The sequence below is a fragment of the Pelophylax lessonae genome, assembly GCF_965119305.1.
Source record: "Pelophylax lessonae genome assembly, chromosome: 5".
Classification (NCBI taxonomy): Eukaryota; Metazoa; Chordata; class Amphibia; order Anura; family Ranidae; genus Pelophylax; species Pelophylax lessonae.
In genome coordinates, this window is record NC_138772.1 from 309,445,095 (window position 1) to 309,468,345 (window position 23,251).

Genomic DNA, 23,251 nt, shown 5'->3' on the forward strand with positions numbered 1-23,251 from the left:
TGCCAGCAGTTTAGACATTAATGGATGTGTATTGAGTTATTTTGAAGGGACAGCAAATTTACACTGCTATACACTCATTACTTTACATTGTAGCAAAGTGTAATTTCTTCAGTGTTGTTACATGAAAAGATATAACAAAATATTTACAAAAATATAGGGGTTTACTCACTTTAAGAGCCGGTTCACATTAGCGCGACTTGTCAGGCGACTTGTCAGCCTAAGTCGCGCTCCCTCGCGGTCCATTGACCGCTACAGGACCCGTTCTAATAGGAGCGACACAAGTCACTCCGACTTAGAAAAAGGGTCCTGTACTATTTTGGGGCGACCTCGGAGCGACTTGCATAGACTTCCATTATGAAAAGTCCCTGCAAGTCGCGTGCAATTTAATGCACAAGCCGCCCCCGAAGTAGTAAGGAGTCGTGTCGCGCTAATGTGAACCGGCTCTTATGAGATACTGTAACTCCTGCTGCGGCTGCGACACATGTACACTCCTGGCCACTGCAGCTAAAGGTGGTGCAGTTGGGTGAGGGTGATAAAAACACGTCTTAACTATGGGGTTTTACCATCCCCGAAACTGCAAATATAAATGAACCCTTACTGTTTTGAGCTCCCTAGAAGGCTGCTTTCACAATGATGTGCTGGATTTACCTGCACTGCGGGTGAAGCGCAGTGCATCTGCAACTTTCCTGGGTTAGCTGTGCTTTGCCATAGACTTCTATTTTATCTTGCAGGTGTGGTGCACTTTCTGAAAAGCGCACCAAAGCTCCTGCATTCAGGAGATTTTGTGCGCTTTCAGAAAGTGCACCAAACTCACAGGATATCTATGGTTAAGAGCAGCTAACCCACAGGAAAGCTGCAGGTACACTGCACTGTACCCACATTGTGTGTAAACTGCAGCGCATCAGTGTGAAAGCAGCCTTATACTATTATGCCCAGTGTATTGCTTCACACTGACCTGAACATCTCGTCTTTCCTACTCTGGAGACCACTAGCCAGAATACCAGATGGAGTGCAGTTGGTATCATTCTGCATTGAACAGGAGCCAGCACTACAAAGGCGGCATCAGGTTATGCAGCTCTTACTTCCTACTACAGTTAAAACTTTACAAATAGTCCCTCTGCATTGCACTCTGATGCTCTAAAATGGCGGGTCAGCAAGACCCCGATCTATCAGTTGCTGACCCCTGCTTTACAGGCTCCAAAAAAAAATGAAAAAAGTAAATCATAAATGCACATTTTTTTTACCTGCAAAACTAAATACGTGCATTTACATTTTTTTTCTTTTTTTAAAGTGAACTTATCTTTTAAAACTATAGAGAAACTACTCGCAAATGTAAACAGGCATTTGAAGAACATAATACACCGACTTCCTTTTTTTTTTTTAACTAATACTTAAGGGACAAAATATACAATGATCTCAAGGCCTTTTAAGAATAAAATATACTTTCAATGAATGGGGAATGACATTTTTCACAAATTTGATCTCCTGTCTAGCAGCCCTAATAGCTGTACCCCAAGCCGACAGTTTCATGTTTCCTTTAGCCTCAAATGAAACTAATGCAGACAGCAGGTTGGACAGCAAAGCTATAGCAACAATTTTTTATACATACACAACTACATGTACTAATGTACAGGTTGTATACACTGTAGCAAATACTAAAGACACTATTTTTTCTTTAATTAGATATACAGTTTCATACAAGGAAGTTCAGGATAGAAACAATGGAGATGCTACTCCTGAATTGATGTCATTTTTATCTTTCCTTTTTGTTCTGATTAGATACTGACCAGAAAGAAGTATGTGGATATTCACTGTCAGGATTCTGCCTGATTAGTACATATTTGTTTGGGTCAGTAACACACGCAAAGAAGTAAGTGCCGGTTCACACCGATCCGACTTGTCAGGCGACTTGGTCGCCTGACAAGTAGCGGTCCATGCTGTGCAATGGAACCGTTCTAATCAGAGTGACTCAAGTCGCTCAGACTTAGAAAAAGGTTCCTGCACTTTTTTCTGCAAAGTCGGAGCGACTTGCATTGACTTCCATTATGTGAAGTCGTTGCAAGCAGCGCCAAAGTCGCGGTGCACGGGCGACTTCATTAGTCGCCCGAAGTCTGGGCGACTTCGAGTCGGATCGGTGTGAACCGACACTAAAGGTGATTTTTTTTTTTTTAAGCATTTTCAGTATGTGGGTATTTTTTGTTTACACCTAAATAACTTGAGAGCCGGTTCACACTGAGGCGATCCGACTTCGAGGGGCGACCTGTGAAGCTGTGCACCGTGACTTCGGCGCGACTTGCAGGGACTTCACATAATGGAAGTCTATGCAAGTCACTCCCAGGTCGCCCCAAAGTAGTACAGGACCCTTTTTCTAAGTCGGAGCAACTTGTGTCGCTCCTATTAGAACGGGTCCTGTACTACTCAATGGAGAGCGACCGACCGCGACTTGTCAGGCGACTTGGTCGCCTGACAAGTCGCGCTAGTCTGAATGGGCTCTAAGAGGACATTGTTGCTTAAAAAAGACACTGTTGACACGATACATGTGTCCCAACAATAGTTTTTCCTTAAAATGCAGATTGAATACAATCAGTGCTTTCCTGCAGAGATAAATGCCCCACTAGGATCTTAAAGTGGAGTTCCACCCATTTTAATAAGTTTAGATGTATGTAATCCCCTTTTAAAAATACTTTTACCAATGGAAACTATTTTTTTTTCTTTATTCATTCGCACTTCCGGGTCTGGCTGCCTATAGGCAATTACGTCACTCGGCGATTCGCAAAGGGCTGCTGGGATGTATCCCAGCAGCCCTTGCAAATCGCCTAGTGACGAAATTTTTCATTATTACACCGGCACCAGCTGTACTCGGATGTATTGGAGTGAGTCCATGCTCCGTCCTGCCTCCTCTCAGTGAGCTCTACGGGATGTAATGCTTTAAGTCTGCGCTCACTGAGAGGAGGCGGGGCGGGGGCGGAGCGGAGCGCGGACTCAAAGCAATACATCCTGTAGGGCTCACTGAAAGGAGGCCAGGCGGAGCACGGACTCAATCCAATACATCCGAGTACAGCTGGTGCCGGTGTAATACTGCAAGATTTTGTCACTAGGCAAATCGCAAGGGCTGCTGGGATACATCCTATCAGCCCTTGCGAATCGCCGAGTGACGTAATCGCCTATAGGCGGCCGGACCCGGAAGTGCGGATGAATAAAGAAGAAAAAACTGAATTTTTGTAAAATCTTACCGTAAAATTCCTTTCTCTGAGTCCTCTGACAGTCGCCGCCCCTCATATAGTCTTCACCAATGGGTATTGACCTCTTATCCACAGGAGTAAGCTAGGCAGAAGATTTTGTTAAAAACACAAAACTTTGCATAGACACACCTACAGGGGGCTGTACCTCTGGTCCAATACCCCCGGCTAGCCTCATTCCCAATTCAGTTTGATAGCAAGCAGTAGATAGTCCATGAACCCAAAAAGAGGGGCGGGGGCGGAGACTGTCAGAGGACTCAGAGAAAGGAATTTTACGGTAAGATTTTACAAAAATTCCGTTTTCTCTTACGTCCTCTGACAGTCGCCGCCCCTCATATAGTCTTCACCAATGGGATGTCCCAAAGCAGTGTAGACATGAGGGGTGGGAAACGCAACCGTCTCAAGGTAACGAAGCACCCAAGGTCAGATAAAGGAACCTTATCTGAACCATAAATGTAACCCACTGGGTAACAGGAAAGCTCAACAGGAGTGAACAAACCCAGGAAGGTAAAATAACCAAGGGGGAAAAAAAAAAACCCACAGGAGGGGACAGGCTAAAAACGCCATGTCTCCCCCAAAGTACTGTCGCACACAGAACTTTGCGGCCAAAGGAGGCATCTGCCGATGCCTAAACATCAAGTTAGTAAACTCTGTAAAGGTGTGCAGGGACGACCAGGTCGCCGCATTGCACATCCAGGACACCGATGCCTGATGGCGAAAGGCCCAAAACGCACCCTCCGCTCCGAAGAGTGCGCCGTGACAGGGAAGGGCGGAACCCGATCCCTAGGTGAATAAGCCTGTACAATCGTCCGTCTGAATCAGACAGGAACGGTTGCCGCAGACGCAGCCATACCCTTCCGAGACCCTCAGGAAGGGCAAAAAGAGAGAATCCGACCTTCTGAAGGATTCAGTAGACGACAGGTAACCCTGATCGCCCTGACAACATCCAAGGAATGCAAGGCAAAACTCCGTAGGATGCCTAGGATTCGCACACAGTGAAAGCAAAACAATGTCCTCATGGAGATGGACATCAGACACCACCTTCGGAAAGAAGGATTGATGAGGTCGCAAGACCACCGTATCCCTATGAACCACCAGGTAGGGGGAGCGGCAAGATAGGACCGCCAACTCCGACACACTGCAAGCAGATGTGATCGCCACCAGAAAGGCAACTTTCCGTGACAGTGCAAGCAGAGGAATCTCCCGGATGTTCTCAAAGGGAGGACGTTGCAAAACGACAGAACCAAATTCAAGTCCCAAGGGGTTAAGGGCGCCCGCCGAGGGGGTCAAATGATGCACCCCTTGAAGAAAGGTGCAGATCAAAGAATTTGATGCCAAAGGGCGCTGGAAAGAATGGCCAGCGCAGATAACTGACCCTCAACCGTGGGCAGTGCAAGACATAGGTCCACACCGGATTGCAGGAAGGCTAACACCCTTGCCACCGAAAAGTAGTGAGGATGGAAACCCCACGATTCGCACCAGGCAAGCCTTCCAGGTACGATAATAAATCTTACCGGACGAGGCCTCCCTAGCTCTAAGCAAGGTAAAAGTGACCTCTGATGAGAGACCCCGATCTCTCAAGATCTGGCTTTTAACCGTCACGCCGTCAAGGCCAGCGACTGTAAAGCAGGATGGAAGAACGGCCCCTGAGACAACAGATCATCTCGTAAGGGGAGCCGCCAGGGAGGCTCGACGACCATTTGCATGGCGTCCGCATATCAAGACCGGCGCGGCCAGTCCGGGCCCCCAGGACCACCAACCTCAGTTCCGAGACCAACCTGCGAAGGAACCGTGACAAGAACTGGAACGGGGGGAAGGCATAAATCAGGCGATACTGATTCCAAGGCACCAACAGCGCGTCCGAGGCGGCTGCCAGAGGATCGCGTGTTCTTGCCATGAGCCTTTCCAACTAGTTGTTTAGAGGAGGCGCGCCATCGCGCACACAGTATCTGAAAACACCTCCGGGCATAGGGACCATTCTCCCTGGTCTGGCGACTCCGATAGTTGCCCTGCCAGTGTTCCATACCTGGAATGGGAACTGCCGAAAGCGCAGAGACCGCGTCTCGGCCCAAGGCAAAATCTCGGCCACTTCCTTGGCCGCCCGGGCACTCCTGGTGCCCCTTTGGTGATTGATGTACGCCACCGCAGTGATGTAGTCTGCCTGCACCCGCACAGGGTGGCCCTAAAGACGATCCCTCCAATGGAGCAAACAGAGTCTGATCGTTCTCAGTTCCCAGGCATGTATCGGTAGGGAGGATTCCTCCTCCAACCAAGTGCCCTGGGCAGACAATTTGCCCAGAACGCCACCCCAGCCCGACTGGCTGGCGACCGTGGTGAGCACCTTTCAAAACAACGGCCGGAAGGATTTCCTTTCCGTCAGAGTCGGAGACTGGAGCCACCACAGAAGGTCCGCTCTGACCCAGTGACTCAAAGATATTCTCCTGTCCAATGACTGAGGATGCCTGTCCCACCTAGCTAGGATTTCTGCTTGCAGAGATCGCGTGTGGAACTGTGCAAATGGGACCGCCTCGAAGGCTGACACCATCAATCCTAGGGACCGCATGCGGGTCCTGAGTGATGAGGATTCGTTGTCCCTGAGGGACCCGACCTCGTTCAGCAGAGTCCACAGTATGTCCTCCGGCAGGAAAACTCTTGCATGGGTAGGGTCCAGGACCATTCCCAGATAAGGGAGAGGAACAGAAAGGAGCAATGTCGACTTCTGAAAGTTGATGGCCCACCCAAACTCCTGGAGCGTCTGAACCGTGGTTGACAGATCGCGCAAAAGAGTTGAACTGGAACTCGACCTTAACAGGAGATCGTCCAGATATCCAAGGATAGCGATCCCCCGCAACAGGGCCAGAACAGGAGCCAAAGCTTTGGTAAACACCCTTGGGGCCGAAGCGAGACCGAAAGGTAACGCCACAAACTGATAGCGCTCCTCCGCGATTGCGAATCGGAGGTACCTCAAATGAACCTCGAATACAAGGATGTGTAGAAACGCAGCCTTGAGGTCGATTAAAGCCAGGAATCTCCCGGGCTCAGAGAGGCCACCACCGATCAGAGGGATTCCATACGGAATTCTTGAACCCGCACAAAGCGGTTTCGAAACTTTAGGTCCAGAAGCGGACACACCTTGCCCTTCTCCTTTCAGGGCACCATGAACAGATTTGAGTAAAAACCCCCGAAAACCTGTCCCGATGTGACACCGGGACGATCACCCCCTGGGCAGGGAGAACCTGAGCCGCCCGTTGGAGATCTTGGAAATTATCTGGGGTCAACGAAGATTTGAGGGAAAGAATCTGTCTGCTGGGCACGATCGAAATTCGATCTTGTACCCCGATCGAATGAATTCCTGAACCCATCTGTCCAGAATGGCGGACGGGGCTGCCATGCCAGAGTGGGCGGCTATAGACTTGCCCGCCCAAGGCGTCTTCCGGCAGCCAGAGGCCTTGAAGGATTCGCCCTTGTCATGTGCCTTAAAGGCACGAAAAGACCCCTGGTTAGGTTTAAAAGAAGGGTCCCGCTTACCGCGGAAAAAACTTACCCTTGGACACATGGGGCAGCAGAGTGCTTCTACCTCCAGTGACCCCCTTCACCAACTCGTCCAGGGAGCCAAAAAGGCGATTCCCTGCATAAGGGATGTTAGACACCGTCCTCCTGGAAGCCTGGTCGGCCGGCCAGCTCTACAGCCACACAAGGCGACGGATTATCACTGCGACAGCAGATAAGCGTAAGACTAAGATAAGGCCGCATTACACAGGCATAAAACCGCCTGAACAATTTGGTCCACCATCTCCAAAGTAGCAGGAGGGGCGGAATCAGCCACAAGCATGCATCTGAGCACCTTTGTCCACTCCACCACAGCCTGAGAGACCATTACGGGCTACATCAAGGAACCTACCCCCACATAGGAGTGGTGAGCAAGAGAGTCCACCCGTCTATCCGCCAGGTCTCTAAGCACCGGATAAGCCTCCATGGGCATCAGAGTGGCCTTGTGTAATCTGGATACCGTGTGGTCCACCTTAGGGGCCACAATCCAGTGCGAATCCGTTGGAGACGCAAAGGGACAACGGTACGGAAACCGCTTAGGTACCACAAAGTTGCGCTTCAGATTGTGCCACTGTCTGTTTACCATTTCATGAAATTCGGCGTGACAGGGAAAAACCTGAACCGATTTCTGGGTTCTGCGGGTCCCAAAAGACGACCGCTTACCCTGCTGGTGGGGCTCATCCTCCAAATGCAGCGGTTCTTTTACAGAACTATGAGCGCAGCCATAGCAGCGCGATCACTGGCCGTCCTGGCGGGGAAAAAATTCCCCCTCCCCCTCCAACTGAGAGGACTGAGACCCCTCAGGGGGTACACTGTCCGTGGCAACCATGACAGAATCTGAATCAGAGGAAAGGGAAGGCCTGGGCCTTCTTCTATAAGTGCGCTCAGACATCAGCAGATCCATCTTTGATGCGAAAATGGCAAGTGCAGCAGTAAGGGAGCTGGGCACAGAGGATTCAGGAGTACCTGAACCCTCCACCAGAGCTGAGGGAAATTTGCTGTCCTGGGAATCCATTAAGAACACACTTAAAACTTCTATGGCGCTGGCCCTTTAAATCGCGACAGTCGCGGATTGCACCGCTACCGCAATAGTGGAAGAAATAGCACAAGTTTGAAAAACTGCAGGAAAAAAGTAGCCAGCATGAAAGGTACCCAGAAGAAGCTTAAAAACCCCCAGAAGTATGTGCATACAGTTACCCATGCCGCAGGATCGATCAGAGAGTCTGAGGAGAGGAAGTGATGTCACTCTGCTAGAGGACTAGACTAAGGAAAAATGGTTGCCAATGAAAGTCTATGGGGAGGCTCCGGGAAAATGGCCGCCGAGCACATGTGAGAAAGGACCTTGCCACAACAAAGATGGCGCCGAAAAGGGCACAATTTTGCTACAGGGAGGAGTGCTATTGCCCATACATGAAGCCAAGCAAGCTGCCCACACTAAAAATGGCGGCCCCCTCGGTTTTCACCCGCAGCGGGCCCCACACACGCCTGACACGCCAAAGTAGTCCAAACACCCACAGGGGAGAGGGACCCCCGCAACCCCCCCAGCGTGGCATAACCGCTACAGCGCCCCCACAGGGACCAGGAGGGACACACGGGAAGTACACCGACAGACATGAGGGGTCAACACAGACACCAAAAGAGACTGCCATTCCCAGCACAGAGGCCCCACAGCCACCCCTCAACAGACAATGCCACAGTCAGAGGGGAACATGGTACTCACCGACCAGCGATAGCATGGGTGCTGCCGTGAGACGGGGTACCCCCACCCCGGGTGGGGGTACCGTCAGCCGAAAAGTACGCAAGCTACATGCGGCGTACCGCAGTAGAGACATCCTAGCGAAGTGGCCACTTCGCGGGCTTTGTCCCTGAGGACAGGGACAGGTCGTTTGCGAGGCCTGGGCGGCCGCATAGCCTGCTAAACGCTCGATGGCAGGCTGGGATGCCATAAGGTTCTCTGTCCTGGGACACCAGGACAACTAGTCCGATTCTCAGCTCTGCTGTAGTCTTCCGAAGTCTGACTAACTAAGCGCAGGAACAAATAAAAAGCTACTAGTGCAAATAATAAACACAAGAGGTAAATACCCATTGGTGAAGACTATATGAGGGGCGGCGACTGTCAGAGGACGTAAGAGAAAAAGGTATTTCCTTGCAAAAAAAAAATTGTTTCCATTGGTAAAAGTATTTTTAAAGGGGATTACATACATCTAAACTTATTAAAATGGGTGGAACTCCACTTTAAGTACATGACAACTCAAGGTGTGTCAGATGCTTGTTTCCCCACCGCATGCTGTGATCCCAACCCGCTAGCTGTTATATTACTAGAGAGTTCCTGCAGCTCTGAAGGGATACAGTTATTACTAGCGCCCAAGGGAAGAGGCCTCAGTACACAGCAGTTGGATCACAGGATTCTGACACACCCGGAAGTGTTGGATGCTGAAGATACTAGCAGTGCTTCTAGCTTTGCAGGAAAATAGGAAAATAAAGTATAATAAATGAACTTTAAAAAGATACTGTTGTTAGAATGCATTTATCTCAATGACAGCACTCTTTAATATAAAAGGTATAGTCACCTTTGCAGACAAAGCTAGGATACATAAGAATCCAATTTACTAAGAACAAGGGGCAAAAGGCATAAACTTCACCATCATAATACCCAAGACATCTCAGTCAGTATCAGTATCAGTACCAATGCATAAAGGAGAGACAAACTGAGTTATACAAGCTTACTCTAGATATTTAACAAACATACCTTTTTTACGCATATGCATGTAATGAACTTTTCTATCCCCATATTTTGGCTGCCTAATTCCACAGTTGGAAAGAGAGTTGCGAGCATGGTCAGGGTTCATCCCAAAGTTTAAATGGTGGCTTGGGTGAGTCATAGCAAGCTGAAATAGAAAACAATGAAAACATAATAATATACATAGAAACCTCTATCGGAAAAAAAAATAAAATAAATATATATATATATATATATATATATATAAGCTGATGTTATTTTAACTGTAAAATTCTGCGTAAGCTAAATGCAAATACCTTCATTAAAAAAAATGTGTGTGTTAAACATAATTTAAATGTTTTTATGATGTTAGTTAAAATAGAACTTTAGTCAGAAAATGAGGTCCTGCTAAATCACTTCAGGCTGGCCCCTTTTGCAGGTATAGCTAAGTAAAACATTACACATAAGTGCCTATACCACCCTTTCTCAACCGTTTTAACACAGGAGGAACCCTTAAAATAACTTTTCAGTGTCAGCAAAACCATGCTTAAAATTACTAGATCTATAACTCATGACACATTAGTGTGATGGGAAAAATGCTCCTTACACTTGCAGTCATTGGGATGAATAACCCCCCTACCTATAAAAAGTTGAGAAACCCTGGCCTATACTGTTTAAAAACCAGTAATACACTGTCTCACCCTGCTCTGCACATACTCAGTTGCTCTCTATTTTTCTTCACTATGCCGGAAATCTGAAGGCTGTTCTGCTGACAGCTTAAATATTTACTGCTGCTCAGGGGCGCTGGGCTTCAGCAATAAGAAACCAGAACAATGCTGGAGGCAATTTACAGCACACACTAATTCTAGTAGAATAATTATTGATGTGGAATGTATGTTCTCTGCTAAAAGCATTATATATTTTTTTTTTATCAAGTTGTTATGGGTAAGGTTCCGCTTTAAACAGGGGCTAAAAGTTCATGTTACCTTTCATTTTCAGTCACAGGTGAATATAAGGTGACTGTAATCTGCCCTCAAAGAGAGCAACATAAAAGTTTAAATATTAGGAAAACCCGTGCTAAACTGTTAGTACAAGCTTATTAATAGGTCACAATAAACATTTTCTTTAAATTCAATGTTTTTCTATAAAACTGTAAAAGACTAAATTATTGAAAAATGTTCAACTCCTTTTCTACTGCAAGTACAAATATCACAATATATGACTGCCATAGGGAACACATCTAAGTCCACTGTTACTCCTTATGTTACTATTTTTAATCCTGGTGTGAATACGATAACAAGCTAAAAAAATAAAATAAAACAATACACTGATCCTACATGATGGCAATGAAAGAAACAACAGAAAAATGTCTATAGCACACAAAGAAACCACATCAAATTTTTCATTTATTTTCAAACCTACTCCACAAATATGAAAGATTTACTCTAAATCATGTAGATAATGTATTCTACTAATTATGAGGCCCACATAGGTATGATTTCTCTCATATTCAAGTGTTTAGTGGACACAGCAAAACTGGGTCCACATGTATAAACTGTAGAGCTCATTTTACTAAGTATTTACTAATTTATCACAGGCCACCTGGCTCATGGCTTAGGGTGTCAGGAGCAGCGCCAAACTGCCCAGGTCAATTACCGATATCATTTCTTGCAAGCTGTGATGGGCAATGCACCCAGGCCACTGGCTTTAAGAAAAAATGTATGCCTGAAACAGCTGGCTGCCTGCATTTTGTGGTACTTGATATTTGTATCCATACTTGTTGTGTTGATGCATAAAAAGTAACCCTTCCACCCAGTTCCCTTCCATTCCTGAATAAAGTTTTAATGTACATTTGCTGTATTAGCTATTTTAAAGACTACTGAAGTTGAACTTGGTATCATCAATTCTATTTTTAGCCTTAGCATGCAGACATCCTAAAGTGGCTTAAAGTGGTACTAAAGTCTTGTTTTTTTTGTTTAATAAATAATATAATAATAATGTTATCCTTACCTGCTCTGTGCCGTGGTTTTGCACAGAGCAGCCCCAATCCTTACCTTATTGGTACCTTTGCTGGTGCTCCTGGTCCCTCCCACCTATCGAGTGCCCCTACAGCAAGCAGTTTGCTTTGGGGGCACCCGAGCCGAGCCACTGCTCTGTGTGTCCATTCAGACATGGAGCAGTGGCTCGGCCCTACCCCCTCTCTCACCTCATTAACTCACTGACTTTGACAGCAGCGGGGGCTAATGGAGCCCGCTGCAGTGTCTCAGCCAATCAGGAGGGAGAGTCCCGGACAGCCAAGTCTCTCATGCAACACCACAGGATCGAAATGGGGCTCAGGTAAGAATTACCTGAAATATAGTTAATCGTGAAGGAGACTTACATATATGGCCCGGCCAGCAAGCAAATACCATCAGATCCATTGGAGGAACGGCAAAGGACTACCCATCAGCGTGGGGAAAAATAGAGTCCCTATTTATATTCTGGGGGGCTGTAAATCTAAATGTAAATGAGCCTCACCTGTGTGGTGTCCCCACCACTCAAAAATTGGGCCCAAGCGGTGTGCTCTCTTCACGTGGGCTCTGCTTGGGGAGGAGTCTCCACATCTCTATGGCTCCAATGAGATCCCCGGCCTCAATGACGTCCAGCTTCACCGCGCATGCACCGCGCGGTGACATCAGATGTCAAAGGGCCGTCTGACGTCTTTTGTTTTATTCCTTCAGAATGGCTCTTTCTTTGTGGCGATCCTCGTGAGCAGTTTTTCTATGCAAGCGAACAAGACCATAGGCATGATATCCATCCTTTTATGCCTATTTTCCACCTTTCCAACTAATGTCTTTTACACTCTGAATTCTTGGACCATCTTCGCCCCCCCTTTGTGGAAAGGGCAGGAGCTTTGGGCTACTACCCTTATTTAAGTACCGACACAGTAACACATTGAGAGTATGGCAGACTGCCTTCATGCTTTCCCGTATACAAATGGATGTTTTTTGCCTATGTATTTTATTTCTGTACAATACTATTATGTGTATTTTGTATTTGTAGAAAAATAGATTATGCTCTGATCTTCCCTTGAAGAAAAAATCATTCTAGATTTTGAAACATGACGGGATGTCTTTGTGAACCACGGCTTAGCTTGGCCTCTTACTTATATATCTTGCTATGTTTTGTATTGTGTCGTTTCTATTTTTTGCTTTTATACATCATAATTGGGTGATATGATTCACCATTGTTACTCATGTTGGATTTCTGAATAAACATTGTTGATCTTATATACTTTCTACTTTCTCCATTACTATATTTTTTTCTGGTTGGCCTATGCCTAAAAAATCCCAGTGGGGCTTTTTCTCTTTTTGTTGCACTTTAGAATAAAAAGGTGATAGTTGCAAATGTTTGTTTCACACAATATTTGTGCAATTGTTTATTAACCGCAAATGTTTCGGAAAAAATATGATAAAATTGTTTTTAGTGCAAAACCAAGCCATATAATACCCATTTTTGGTTAGAATACAAAAGATGAGGTTACATCCTGTAAATAGATACCAAAAATTCCATGTCTTAAAATGGTGTACGCCCATGATATTGCCGAAAACTATGGTGCCCACAATTCACCATAGGTGACATTTATTAAGCCTTTACAGCTCATCAATTTAGAGTTAACTAGGAGCTTTCATGCTAGAATTATTTTTCTCACTCTGATGTTTGCGGCAATATGTCACACGTGTGGTGCGCCCACGGTTCACACACGCGTTCGCACCCTAGGCTTGCGTTTGTGTAGATGTGTGGCAATGGGGGTTTCTGCAATTTTTTAAAATATATTTTATAACTTTATTTTATTTATTTTTTTAGGTTTACTTGATTGCTATCATAAAGAGTTAATAAACCCCTATGTGATAGCAATGGGCAGGTGACAGGTACTCTTTATGGAGACATTAGGGGTCTAAAAGACCCCAATGTCTCCCTCACACCATCTAACCAAGCACAGATCGGCTTAGTTAGATGTGTCCCCTGACTGTACTGGCCAGGAAAGGGTAACTATGAAACCAGAAGTGATATCACGTTCCATTTCATTGTTTGCATGTGAGATTGAGGCATGGATTTGCCTAGGTCTCACAGCAATCTCTCTCCCCGCTGGTGGTTGCGTTCCTGGGCACCAGCGCGTGCGGGACAGCCTGTAAACTATGGGAGGAGGGGGGGCCGTGTGAAAGTGATTGGCAGCTATGGAGCTAACGTATCACGTTCACTATGAAGCCGGTTGTCGGCTTAACAAAACACAAACAAGCTAATGGCTGCTACTGCAGCCCTTAGCTTGTGAATAAAGGTTCACTATTTGGACGTACATAGTATGCCCAAAGAGCTGAACTGGCTATGCAGAAATGTTCCTGGCTGTAACAGTATGACACTGATTGTGTCTGCAGATGTGATTTTTCTTGTGTCAGTACAGTACTCGTTTTTAGACATGTTTATGACATGTTTTGTGTCATTACAGTATTAGTTCCTTCTCTGTGGATATGTTTCTATTTGTGTTAATCGTTTCATAGTGTTATTTTTTTGTGTGTAAGGCTGAGTTCACACTGGCATTAAAAGCAGGAATTTGAGAGGTGTTAAAAACGCCCCTCAAACGCCTACGCACTAGATACAATAGACAGCACATTGCGCTGTTCACTCTATCAAAACATGAAGCTTTAGCTTTTCTTTGCTACATGGCGAGTCAGGAGGCGTTTGAAGTCTTTCACCGCCTCCCATGCAAGTCTATGGTAACAACTGCTAGAGCATTTGCGCCGGATTAAAATTCGTTGACTTCTGTCACTTTCCATTGTGGAGGAGTTTTAATGGTCATCAAACGCACCGAAACCGCGCATAGGGCATTTATGGAGCGTTTTTAACGCTTGTAAACTGCCCCATATTAAAGCTCATTGATGCCTGTCTGATACCCATACTGATGCCATACAAACACTATAGGAGCGTTTGTTCATCGTTGGAAATTTAGTCAAGTGTGTACAAGCCCTTACTTGTGCTTCTTTGAAAAAATTGGATTTGTGTACTTACCGTAAAATCCATTTCTCCATTTCCATTTTATCCATAAAATAAAAGTAAGGCTTTTTACACAAATAATCATTAATAGTACAACATTTCTTCTTTCGTTCATCAATGGACAGAGCGCTCCATAAATCATTACTACTGGGTTATATCGCATCTTCCAGGAGTAGGATTAGGCAGAACAAAAAAACACCTGGCTACGCCCATGGGCCGTCCACAGCTGGTATAACCCACCTCTCTGCTCTAGGTAATCAGTTTAGTAGCAAGCAGTATTAGAAGTATCAAAACTCCTTAGAGGGGTGGGTGCTGTGTTTGTCAATGAACTCAGAGAAATGGATTTTATGGTAAGTACAAAAATCCCATTTTCTCTTTCGTTCATCGACGAACACAGCGCTACATAATGAAACTATTGGTACGTCCAAAAGCAGTGCCAAAAGGAAAATGAGGGGTTGGGAGAATAACCTAAGGCTAAACATAATAGCCATTAACCAGAACACAGGAGCCACATCTGAAATAAAAACACCCTCCATAGGGAACAACCCATCTTAAACAGCAGCCTGTAAAACTTTGTGGCCAAAAGAAGCATTCACAGACCCCTGCAGACTACCAGGGCAGGACACACACTATCCCAGGACCCTTACAGAGTGGGGATAGTGGGGGAGACCTCAGGGGTCCTTGCTGCATCCTTTGCCCTGGGACCCCCACCACACTTCAGGTCCAGACAAGGGGGAAAGGGAGTGGGAAAGCCCAGCTCACTGAGGGACTTTAGGATGGGAGGAGGGAACCTGCAGGCAGGTCCGACTGTTCCTGGAGTTTACCCGCGTCCACCCCAAAAACCACAAAAAAGGGAGAGGGGGACTGTACATACCCTTCCATGGTGCAGGTAACACTCCAGACAGAACTCCTCACCACCGAAGTAGGGGAGCTGTCGGCCAAGGGACCACTGCGACTCAGACCCATGCCCCGTCGTATGCGACCCTGTGAGATGTTTAACTCGTGGGCCAGCCTCTGTCCGTGAGGCTATGTCACAGCCAACCTAGCACATAACTGCGGTCTGCACGTGCTCGCTGGCTAGGCTGGGGGAGATCACTCGATCTAGATTATATAGCCCATCACCCAGCCCAGCAGTTAATTGTAGATCGCCCAAGAGAAAAAACAAAAAACATGTAGGAGAAAAAAAATTGCTATTACTAGAGATCCCAGCCGGGAGCCTAGGTCCTTACTTCTGACTAGACAGATTAAAACTGATTACCTAGAGTAGAGAGGGGGGTAATATACCCTGTTCCAAATTATTATGCAAATTATATATTCTTTTTTACCTAAATAATTGATGTAAATAACAGTCAGCGTAATTCACATGTTATCAACTATCAAGAGTACAATTCAAATTTTATTGAGCAAACGTCCTAATGATAACAGTATTTTTTTTAAACATAAACTTACAATGCACTGTTCCAAATGATTACACACAGTAAGTTTCAGAACACTTTATAGGTTGTAAAGAACTGAAAATTGTCATTTGTTGTGTTGGCAGCATATTTACTGAAATCAAAAGCTATTTCAATCAAACTTATAACAACATTTTAACTTTTTAAACATTTTAACAGGTCACGTTACATTTTAACATAGGACCCCTTATTTGATAGCAGCTTCACAAGTCTTGCTTCCATTGAACTTGTGAGTTTTTGGACAGCTTCTGCTTAAAGTGGAGTTCCACCCTAAAATTGAAGTTCGGTCCATCTTCTTGCTCTGGGTCACCTGAAACACAAATGGATAATCGCAATTTTTTTTTTTTTACTTACCTTGTTTTAGAAGAAAGTATACTCACCTTACTCCCTCTTCCTCCCCTCGACGGCCACGGCGAGTCGTCACTTCCTGGCTTGCAATGATTCCTGGGAGCTGAACGTCATCGCTCCCAGGAATCAATGAGCCTGCACCGGCCCCGACGCCACTTCCGGTACAGGCGCCGTCATACCTTGCTAAACAGCTTCTGGGCATGCCCAGAAGCTGTGCAGGGATGATGCTGCAGCCCCGGAAGTGACGGCGGGGCCGGTGCAGTGAATCATGGGATCGAAGACGACGGAAGAAGACGCAGAAGAGGACGCGCTGGCTTCAGCTGCCCAGCTGCCCACACCTGAGATGGCAGCGATGGACAAGACATTTTCAAGGTAAGTATTTCTTCTTGCAGGTAAGTGCGACCCGGGACAGTACAGAGGCTATCCATTGTGGAATGAACTAGCCCTGACTGTCCCGGGGGTATTTTTATGTATTTTTTTTAGGTGGAACTCCGCTTTAAATGTGTTTGCAAGATGTCAGAATAGCCTCCCAGAGCTGCTGTTTGGATGTAAACTGCCTCCCACCCTCATAGATCTTTTTCTTGAGGATGCTCCAAAGGTTCTCAATAGGATTGAGGTCAGGTGAGAATGGAGGCCACACCATGACTTACTTTCCTTTTATCTCTATAGCAACCATTGATGCAGAGGTATTCTTTGCAGCATGAGATGGTGCATTGTCATGCATGAAGATGATTTTATTACAGAAAACATAGTTCTTCCTTCTGTACCAGGGAAGAAAGTGGTCAGTCAGAAACTCCACATACTTTGCAGAGGTCATCTTTACACCTTTGGGGACCCTAAAGGGGCCGGCCAACTCTCTTCCCATGATTCCGGCCCAAAACATGACTCCACCACCGCCTTGCTGATGTCGCAGCCTTGTTGGAACAGGGTGGCCGTCCACCAACCATCCACTACTCCATCCAGGGTTGCACGTCACTCATCAGTGAACAGGACTGTTTGAAAATAAGTCTTCATGTATTTTTTTGCCCAATGCAGCCGTTTCTGCTTATGAGCATTGGTTAGTGGTGGCCGAATAGAAGATTTATGCACAGTTGCAAGACTCTGGAGGACTCTACACCTTGATGTCCGTGGGACTCCAGAGGCACCAGCAGCTGCTTGTTTTCTGCTATGTAATGGTATTTTAGCAGCTGCTCTCTTGATCCGATGCATGGATCTGGCAGAAATCTTCCTCAATGTGCCTTTATCTGCACAAACCTGTCTGTGCTCTGAATCAGCCACAAATCTCTTAATAGTGCGATGATCCCACTTAGGGTTTCGTGAAATATCTAATTGTTTTCATACCTTGTCCAAGGCATTGAACTATGTCACTCTTTTCAGCAGCAGAGAGATTATTTTTCTTCCCCATGTTGCCTGACTGCTCTACTTAATAATGTGGAACACCTTCCTTTAGCAGTTTTTCCTTAAATTGGGCTCACCTGGCAATCTACTGTAATTATCACAGGTGTCCGAGATTGTTTTCAGTGATCAAAAGAGCCCTGAGACACAATGCCATCCATGAGTTAAACTGAAAAACAAAATATTTAATCTTTGTGACACTTAAATAGAATTTGCATAATAATTTGGAACAGGGTGTATACCAGCTGAGGGCAGCCCATGGGTGTAGCCAGTTGTTTTTGTTCTGCCTAGTTCTACTCCTGGAGGAGGCAATATAACCCAGTAGTTATGATTTATGGAGTGCTGTGTCCATTGATGAACGAAAGAGAAAGAAGCACTTTTCTATTATTATTATTGATTATTTGTGTAAAAAGCCTTACTTTTATTTCATTTTCACATACTGTATAGGGGTAGATTACACCTAAATGGACAACTACACATATATTTATACTTATTAATGATGAGCTTGTGGGTTTATTGGGTAGGTGCCTTCTGCAATTTTTCTGCAATCATGGGCAGGATCTGATTGGTTGTTGTAGACACAACAGTCAAATTCTACATGCTATCCTTTGATTAGGTAAAGTTATATGTCTATAATATTCCTGGAAGTTACAGTGAACATTTCCTGCAGCCAACCACATTTGTACACTTCTCAGATTTACTGAGACGACCTGAATATTTAACTGTGACTGCTGCATGTGCTACGCTACCAAACAAAATATTGTACTGTGCAGAATGCCAAATATATCGCTTGCTTTGAGAAACAATTTAATGAAATTTGGCTTGATTGAATATACCACTTTTAATATGATGCTGGGCCATTTTTAAACTAGCACGCTAATTAAAAATAACTTTGATGAGCCCATGTGTGACAGCGTCTGCAACAATTCTAAATTTATTCTCTGACAAGTATTTCACATGAACCAAGATTTCATTTTTTTCCCCTTGCATCTTTCAGAAAATGTGGAAAAATATATATAAAAAAGAAGAGAGCAATATGGATTAGAAGGAAGAAGGAAATAATTATTTGAATGCACAAAACTAGTGAACATGTGGAGCCCACTGTCTGGAGTGTCTACAAAGTATAGAATATCTAGCTGGAGGAACACTAATGATTTCACTGCAGCTGTAGCTTGCAAATTATGCTTGCAAGGCACATTATATCCGTTTGTAAAAATAAAGCTAGTATGGCAACGAAAATATGATTTTAGAGAGAAACTATCAGAAAATTCAAGTGCTAAGTTATAGTTTCTATTATATGTACAGAAAAGTCTGATGATGTGGGCCAATACAATTTCATGCTTACTTTGCTTGACTTGCAAATCTTTAGCTTACAATTAATGAATAAAGCAGCAAAATATTATAGATATGGAGCCATTTTATGACTCTATATCTTAGGCTGTATCTGTGCTATAAACTAGCAGTTCTGGATGCACAGCTGGCCACTGAGGCATAAAGAAATAATTTCTATGGCTCTGCCCACAATCCTAAAACTACAGATAAACCCCTTACTGGATTTGTGGCTACATGTTTACACCTTCTGAATTAGGATGGTATTTCTGTATTACAGTACTTTGGCAGAGGGATTTATGTTCATTTTGCTACACCCCCCCCCCTCTCCTCCACTGGCTGCCTTCTTTTGTTTTAATATTAAACATTAAACAATCGATTTTTAAAAAAATAACTAAAAAACTGCATTTGTAGAACCCCATTCCTATGCAAAAAATAGACAAAGTCTGCTGAACAGTAAAAAAACATGTCTAAGGCTGATGTCAGATGGGTCATTCTGCCTCAAAAACTTCCCAATGGCTGCCTGTCTGTTCCTATGGAATGGCTCCTTCACTAGCTGAGGTTGCTCCGATCACTAGTGATCACGATACAGAAGCGTTAGGATCAGCAACGGCAACGGAGAAACATTTTGCGGTCTCAGCTACAGAGAGTGACAGACAAACTTTTTAGTGATCCTGCCGCTGTCTGTTTTTTCACTTGCTGCAGAATCACCCATCTGACATCAGCTTAACTGTCCAACAAACACACCTGATTCTGATTAAGAGTTTTAGATGCTGACGTGTTGAGACTTTTAAGTTTGGGTGCGGTTAGGGTTAGGTTCACACTGGTGCGATGGAGGACATCGCATGTGATTTGCGCCGCACTGCTATGAAAATCACATGCAATATCTGTGCGATGAAAATTCATCCATACATATTGTATAGCTGAATTAGCATCGCATTCGACCAAAGTCATGTAGGCCCTTTTTTGGGTCCGCACCAGAATCGGATCTCATGGGTGTTCACACCCAGTGGCGGCCAGTGTGTTGGGGGCGCTGCCCCCCTATCCATGCATCTGGCCCCCTAATCTGCATGCAGGGGCGCCGGACGCATGGAGTTCAATAGGGCTTTTTTTTTTTTTTTGCATCACCTGATTAGAGCCAGAGGCTCTAATAGGGCGATGCAAAGGGTGGACCCGGGGCACAGAGCAGTGTGCCCCGGCTCCACCCATTGTGTGACAATCGCTATTGTCACAGGGATCCTCTTCCCGGCCAATCAGGGAGCGGGTCTAATACTGGATTCCTGATTGGCCGCAAGGCAAACCCCATGCCATTGGCCGAGAAGGAGGCGGGAGCAGAAGGACCCGAGGAGACACGCCGGGGGACTGAGGAGAAGCCGCGCCGCTGCTGCTGATGATGATCCAGGTGAATGCCCTGGATTGAAGGGGGCACGCACGCTGGTCTCTGCATTGAAGGGTGCATGTATGCTGCTTACTACATTGAAGGGGGCATGTACGCTGGTCACTACATTGAAAGTGGCATGTACGCTGGTCACTGCATTGAAGGGGGCATGTACGCCGGTCACTACATTGAAGGGGGCATGTACGCTGGTCACTGCATTGAAGGGGGCATGTATGCTGCTTACTACATTGAAGGGGGCATGTACGCTGGTCACTACATTGAAAGTGGCATGTACGCTGGTCACTGCATTGAAGGGGGCATGTACGCCGGTCACTACATTGAAGGGGGCATGTACGCTGGTCACTGCATTGAAGGGGGCATGTACGCCAGCCACTGCATTAAAGGGGGCATGTACGCCGGTCACTACATTGAAGGGGGCATGTACGCTGGTCACTGCATTGAAGGGGGCATGTACGCTGGTCACTACATTGAAGGGGGCATGTACGCTGGTCACTACATTGAAGGGGGCATGTACGCTGGTCACTACATTGAAGGGGGCATGTACGCTGGTCACTACATTGAAGGGGGCATGTACGCTGGTCACTACATTGAAGGGGGCATGTACGCTGGTCACTGCGTTGAAGGGGGCATGTACTACGTCGTCAGACGATAACGAGCCACTCTGCCGCAGTAATATTACTGCAGGCAGACGTAAAGTGGTTAATCAGTGGCCGACCAGCCACCACAGTTTTACTGCGGCAAGGTGGCTCGGCTGTAAGTGTACGTCGGTCGGGCGGGGGGCTAGGGGGCGCGTGCCTGTGCCCGCCGTCTCCGCGATGTGCTGATTCAGTTCAGAACCGATCAGTCATCAGGTACTGCCCAATGATTTTTGGCCTGGACCTGGTGATCAGTTCTGACCAATTGCAGAACATCCTGTGCCTGTGTAATGTAAACACAGGCACAGGAACTAAAGCAATCTTCTCTCCTGGAGCCCTTTTCGGCTCCAGCGTGAGAGAAGAAAACATCAGACAGTGAGTAAACAAGCACTACACCGACACCAGTACACATAGGTGCATTTGTAACCCCCCGATCACCCCCAGTTAACCCTTTCACTCTCTGTCACAGTGTCACTATATACAGCATACAGATAATATACTGATCACTGTATTAGTGTCACTTGTGACATCAGTAAGTTTGAGAGGCAGTTAGTGGTAGTTAGCGGAAATCACAGATAGGTTTAGGGTACCCACTATATATTCCCTCAAGAAAGATTTAACCCCCTGATCACCCCCAGGTAACCCCTTCATTGCCCTGTCACTGTAACTATTATAGTGTAGAGATCTTTTTTCTGATCACTGTATTACAGGTGACATCAGTTAGCGTTAACGTTAACGTCAATCCAGGACACTGTCAGATTGCCCGCAGCATACTTAGTAATACATTTTACCCTTTGATTGACAGTGACACACACACAAACACCGCAGCGTTAGCAGGATCAGCCCCGACACCTGCCAGCACTTGCGTTTAGCTCTTCCGCTCAGTCCCCAAGAAGTGCAGGTCCAGCAGGTTACTGCAACTTCTAATACACAGCACACTAAACCGCGGTGTTCGCAAAGTCAGGCCTGATCTCTGCTAGCACCAGCAGTTACATTTTTTGGTAGAAGTTCAAACAGTCCTGGACAACTAGGTGCTTTTTTTTTTACCTGTGAGTCACACTAGGTACCTACAAATTTATTGGCCAAAATGTCCAAACAGAGGTTAGTGAAGACTAGTGAAGAGGCCCACACAGATGAGAGCGATGGGAAGTCTCACTGTCAGAATCAGGCACAGTATTCAAACCTGTAGAGAGAAGCAGTACCCTGACAGATAGCCCTGATGACAGAGTAGTGGTCCCTGCTAAGGTCAGGTGTACCTGACCCCGTTCTTCTGTTGCTGAGGTGCAACAATCGCAGGGTTCTCCTGTGTTGCAGAGTGTTGGTACTAGTGCCGCTCAACCTTCTGGTGAACTGGCAAGCACCAGCAGCCTAGTACATACTGGTCATAGTCAAACCAGTACTGCAGTAACATTTGGTGACCTGGCGAGTCCCATAAGTGCAGTTAAAGCTGGTGCGGTGACTAGCACAAGTAGTGTACCGCAGCCACCAAAAATTCTAAGACCGGCACGTAGAGCCCATCATGTCCTGCCTTATGCGCTTGCAAATCCTGATTGGGAGCCCACCACTTCTGCAGCGCCCGTACTTACCCCTTTCAGTGGCCAACTGGGAATTCAGGTGAAAACAGACAATTTTACTACCCTTGATCTATTGTGGACCAAAGCAATTTATAAGCCGATCAATTTATCGCAGCAAATTAAAATTTGAACCTTGTCAGAGAAATTGCAGGGAAACATAGCACTGATTCCAAATGTAAAACCTTTCTGGGCCTATCCCTTATCATGGGCATTACTAAAAAGAGTTAGTTGCGGTCATATTGGTCCACTGACCCAATTCATCATATGCCTGTGTTCTCTGCTGCCATGGTCAGGACTAGATACGAGCAAATCTTGCAGTTCATGTATTTGAATGACAATAAACTCTTGTCATCCTCAGGGTGACCCTAGATATGACCGGCTCCACAGAATTTGGCCCCTCATAAATCACTTCCACCAAAAGTTTGCAACCCTATATATGCCCCAACAAGCGGTCTGTGTTGATGAGTCCCTGATTCATTTTTCTGGCTGCGTTCCTTTAAACAGTTTCTACCCAGCAAGCTTGCCAAATATAAGGGCAAGATGAATAAGCCCTGTGACATGGAAACAGGCTATACATGT

The 23,251-nt window shown here is 45.8% G+C and overlaps 1 protein-coding gene across 1 annotated transcript in view; it reads right to left on the reverse strand.

The window, feature by feature from the left end:
* Positions 1-23,251, reverse strand: part of DROSHA (drosha ribonuclease III) — a 649,328-nt gene that overhangs the window by 192,819 nt on the left and 433,258 nt on the right. Inside the window, exon 18 of the mRNA XM_082259249.1 lies at positions 9,538-9,676. Coding sequence (XP_082115375.1) covers positions 9,538-9,676 — 139 coding nt within the window. The remainder of the gene's footprint in view (positions 1-9,537; positions 9,677-23,251) is intronic.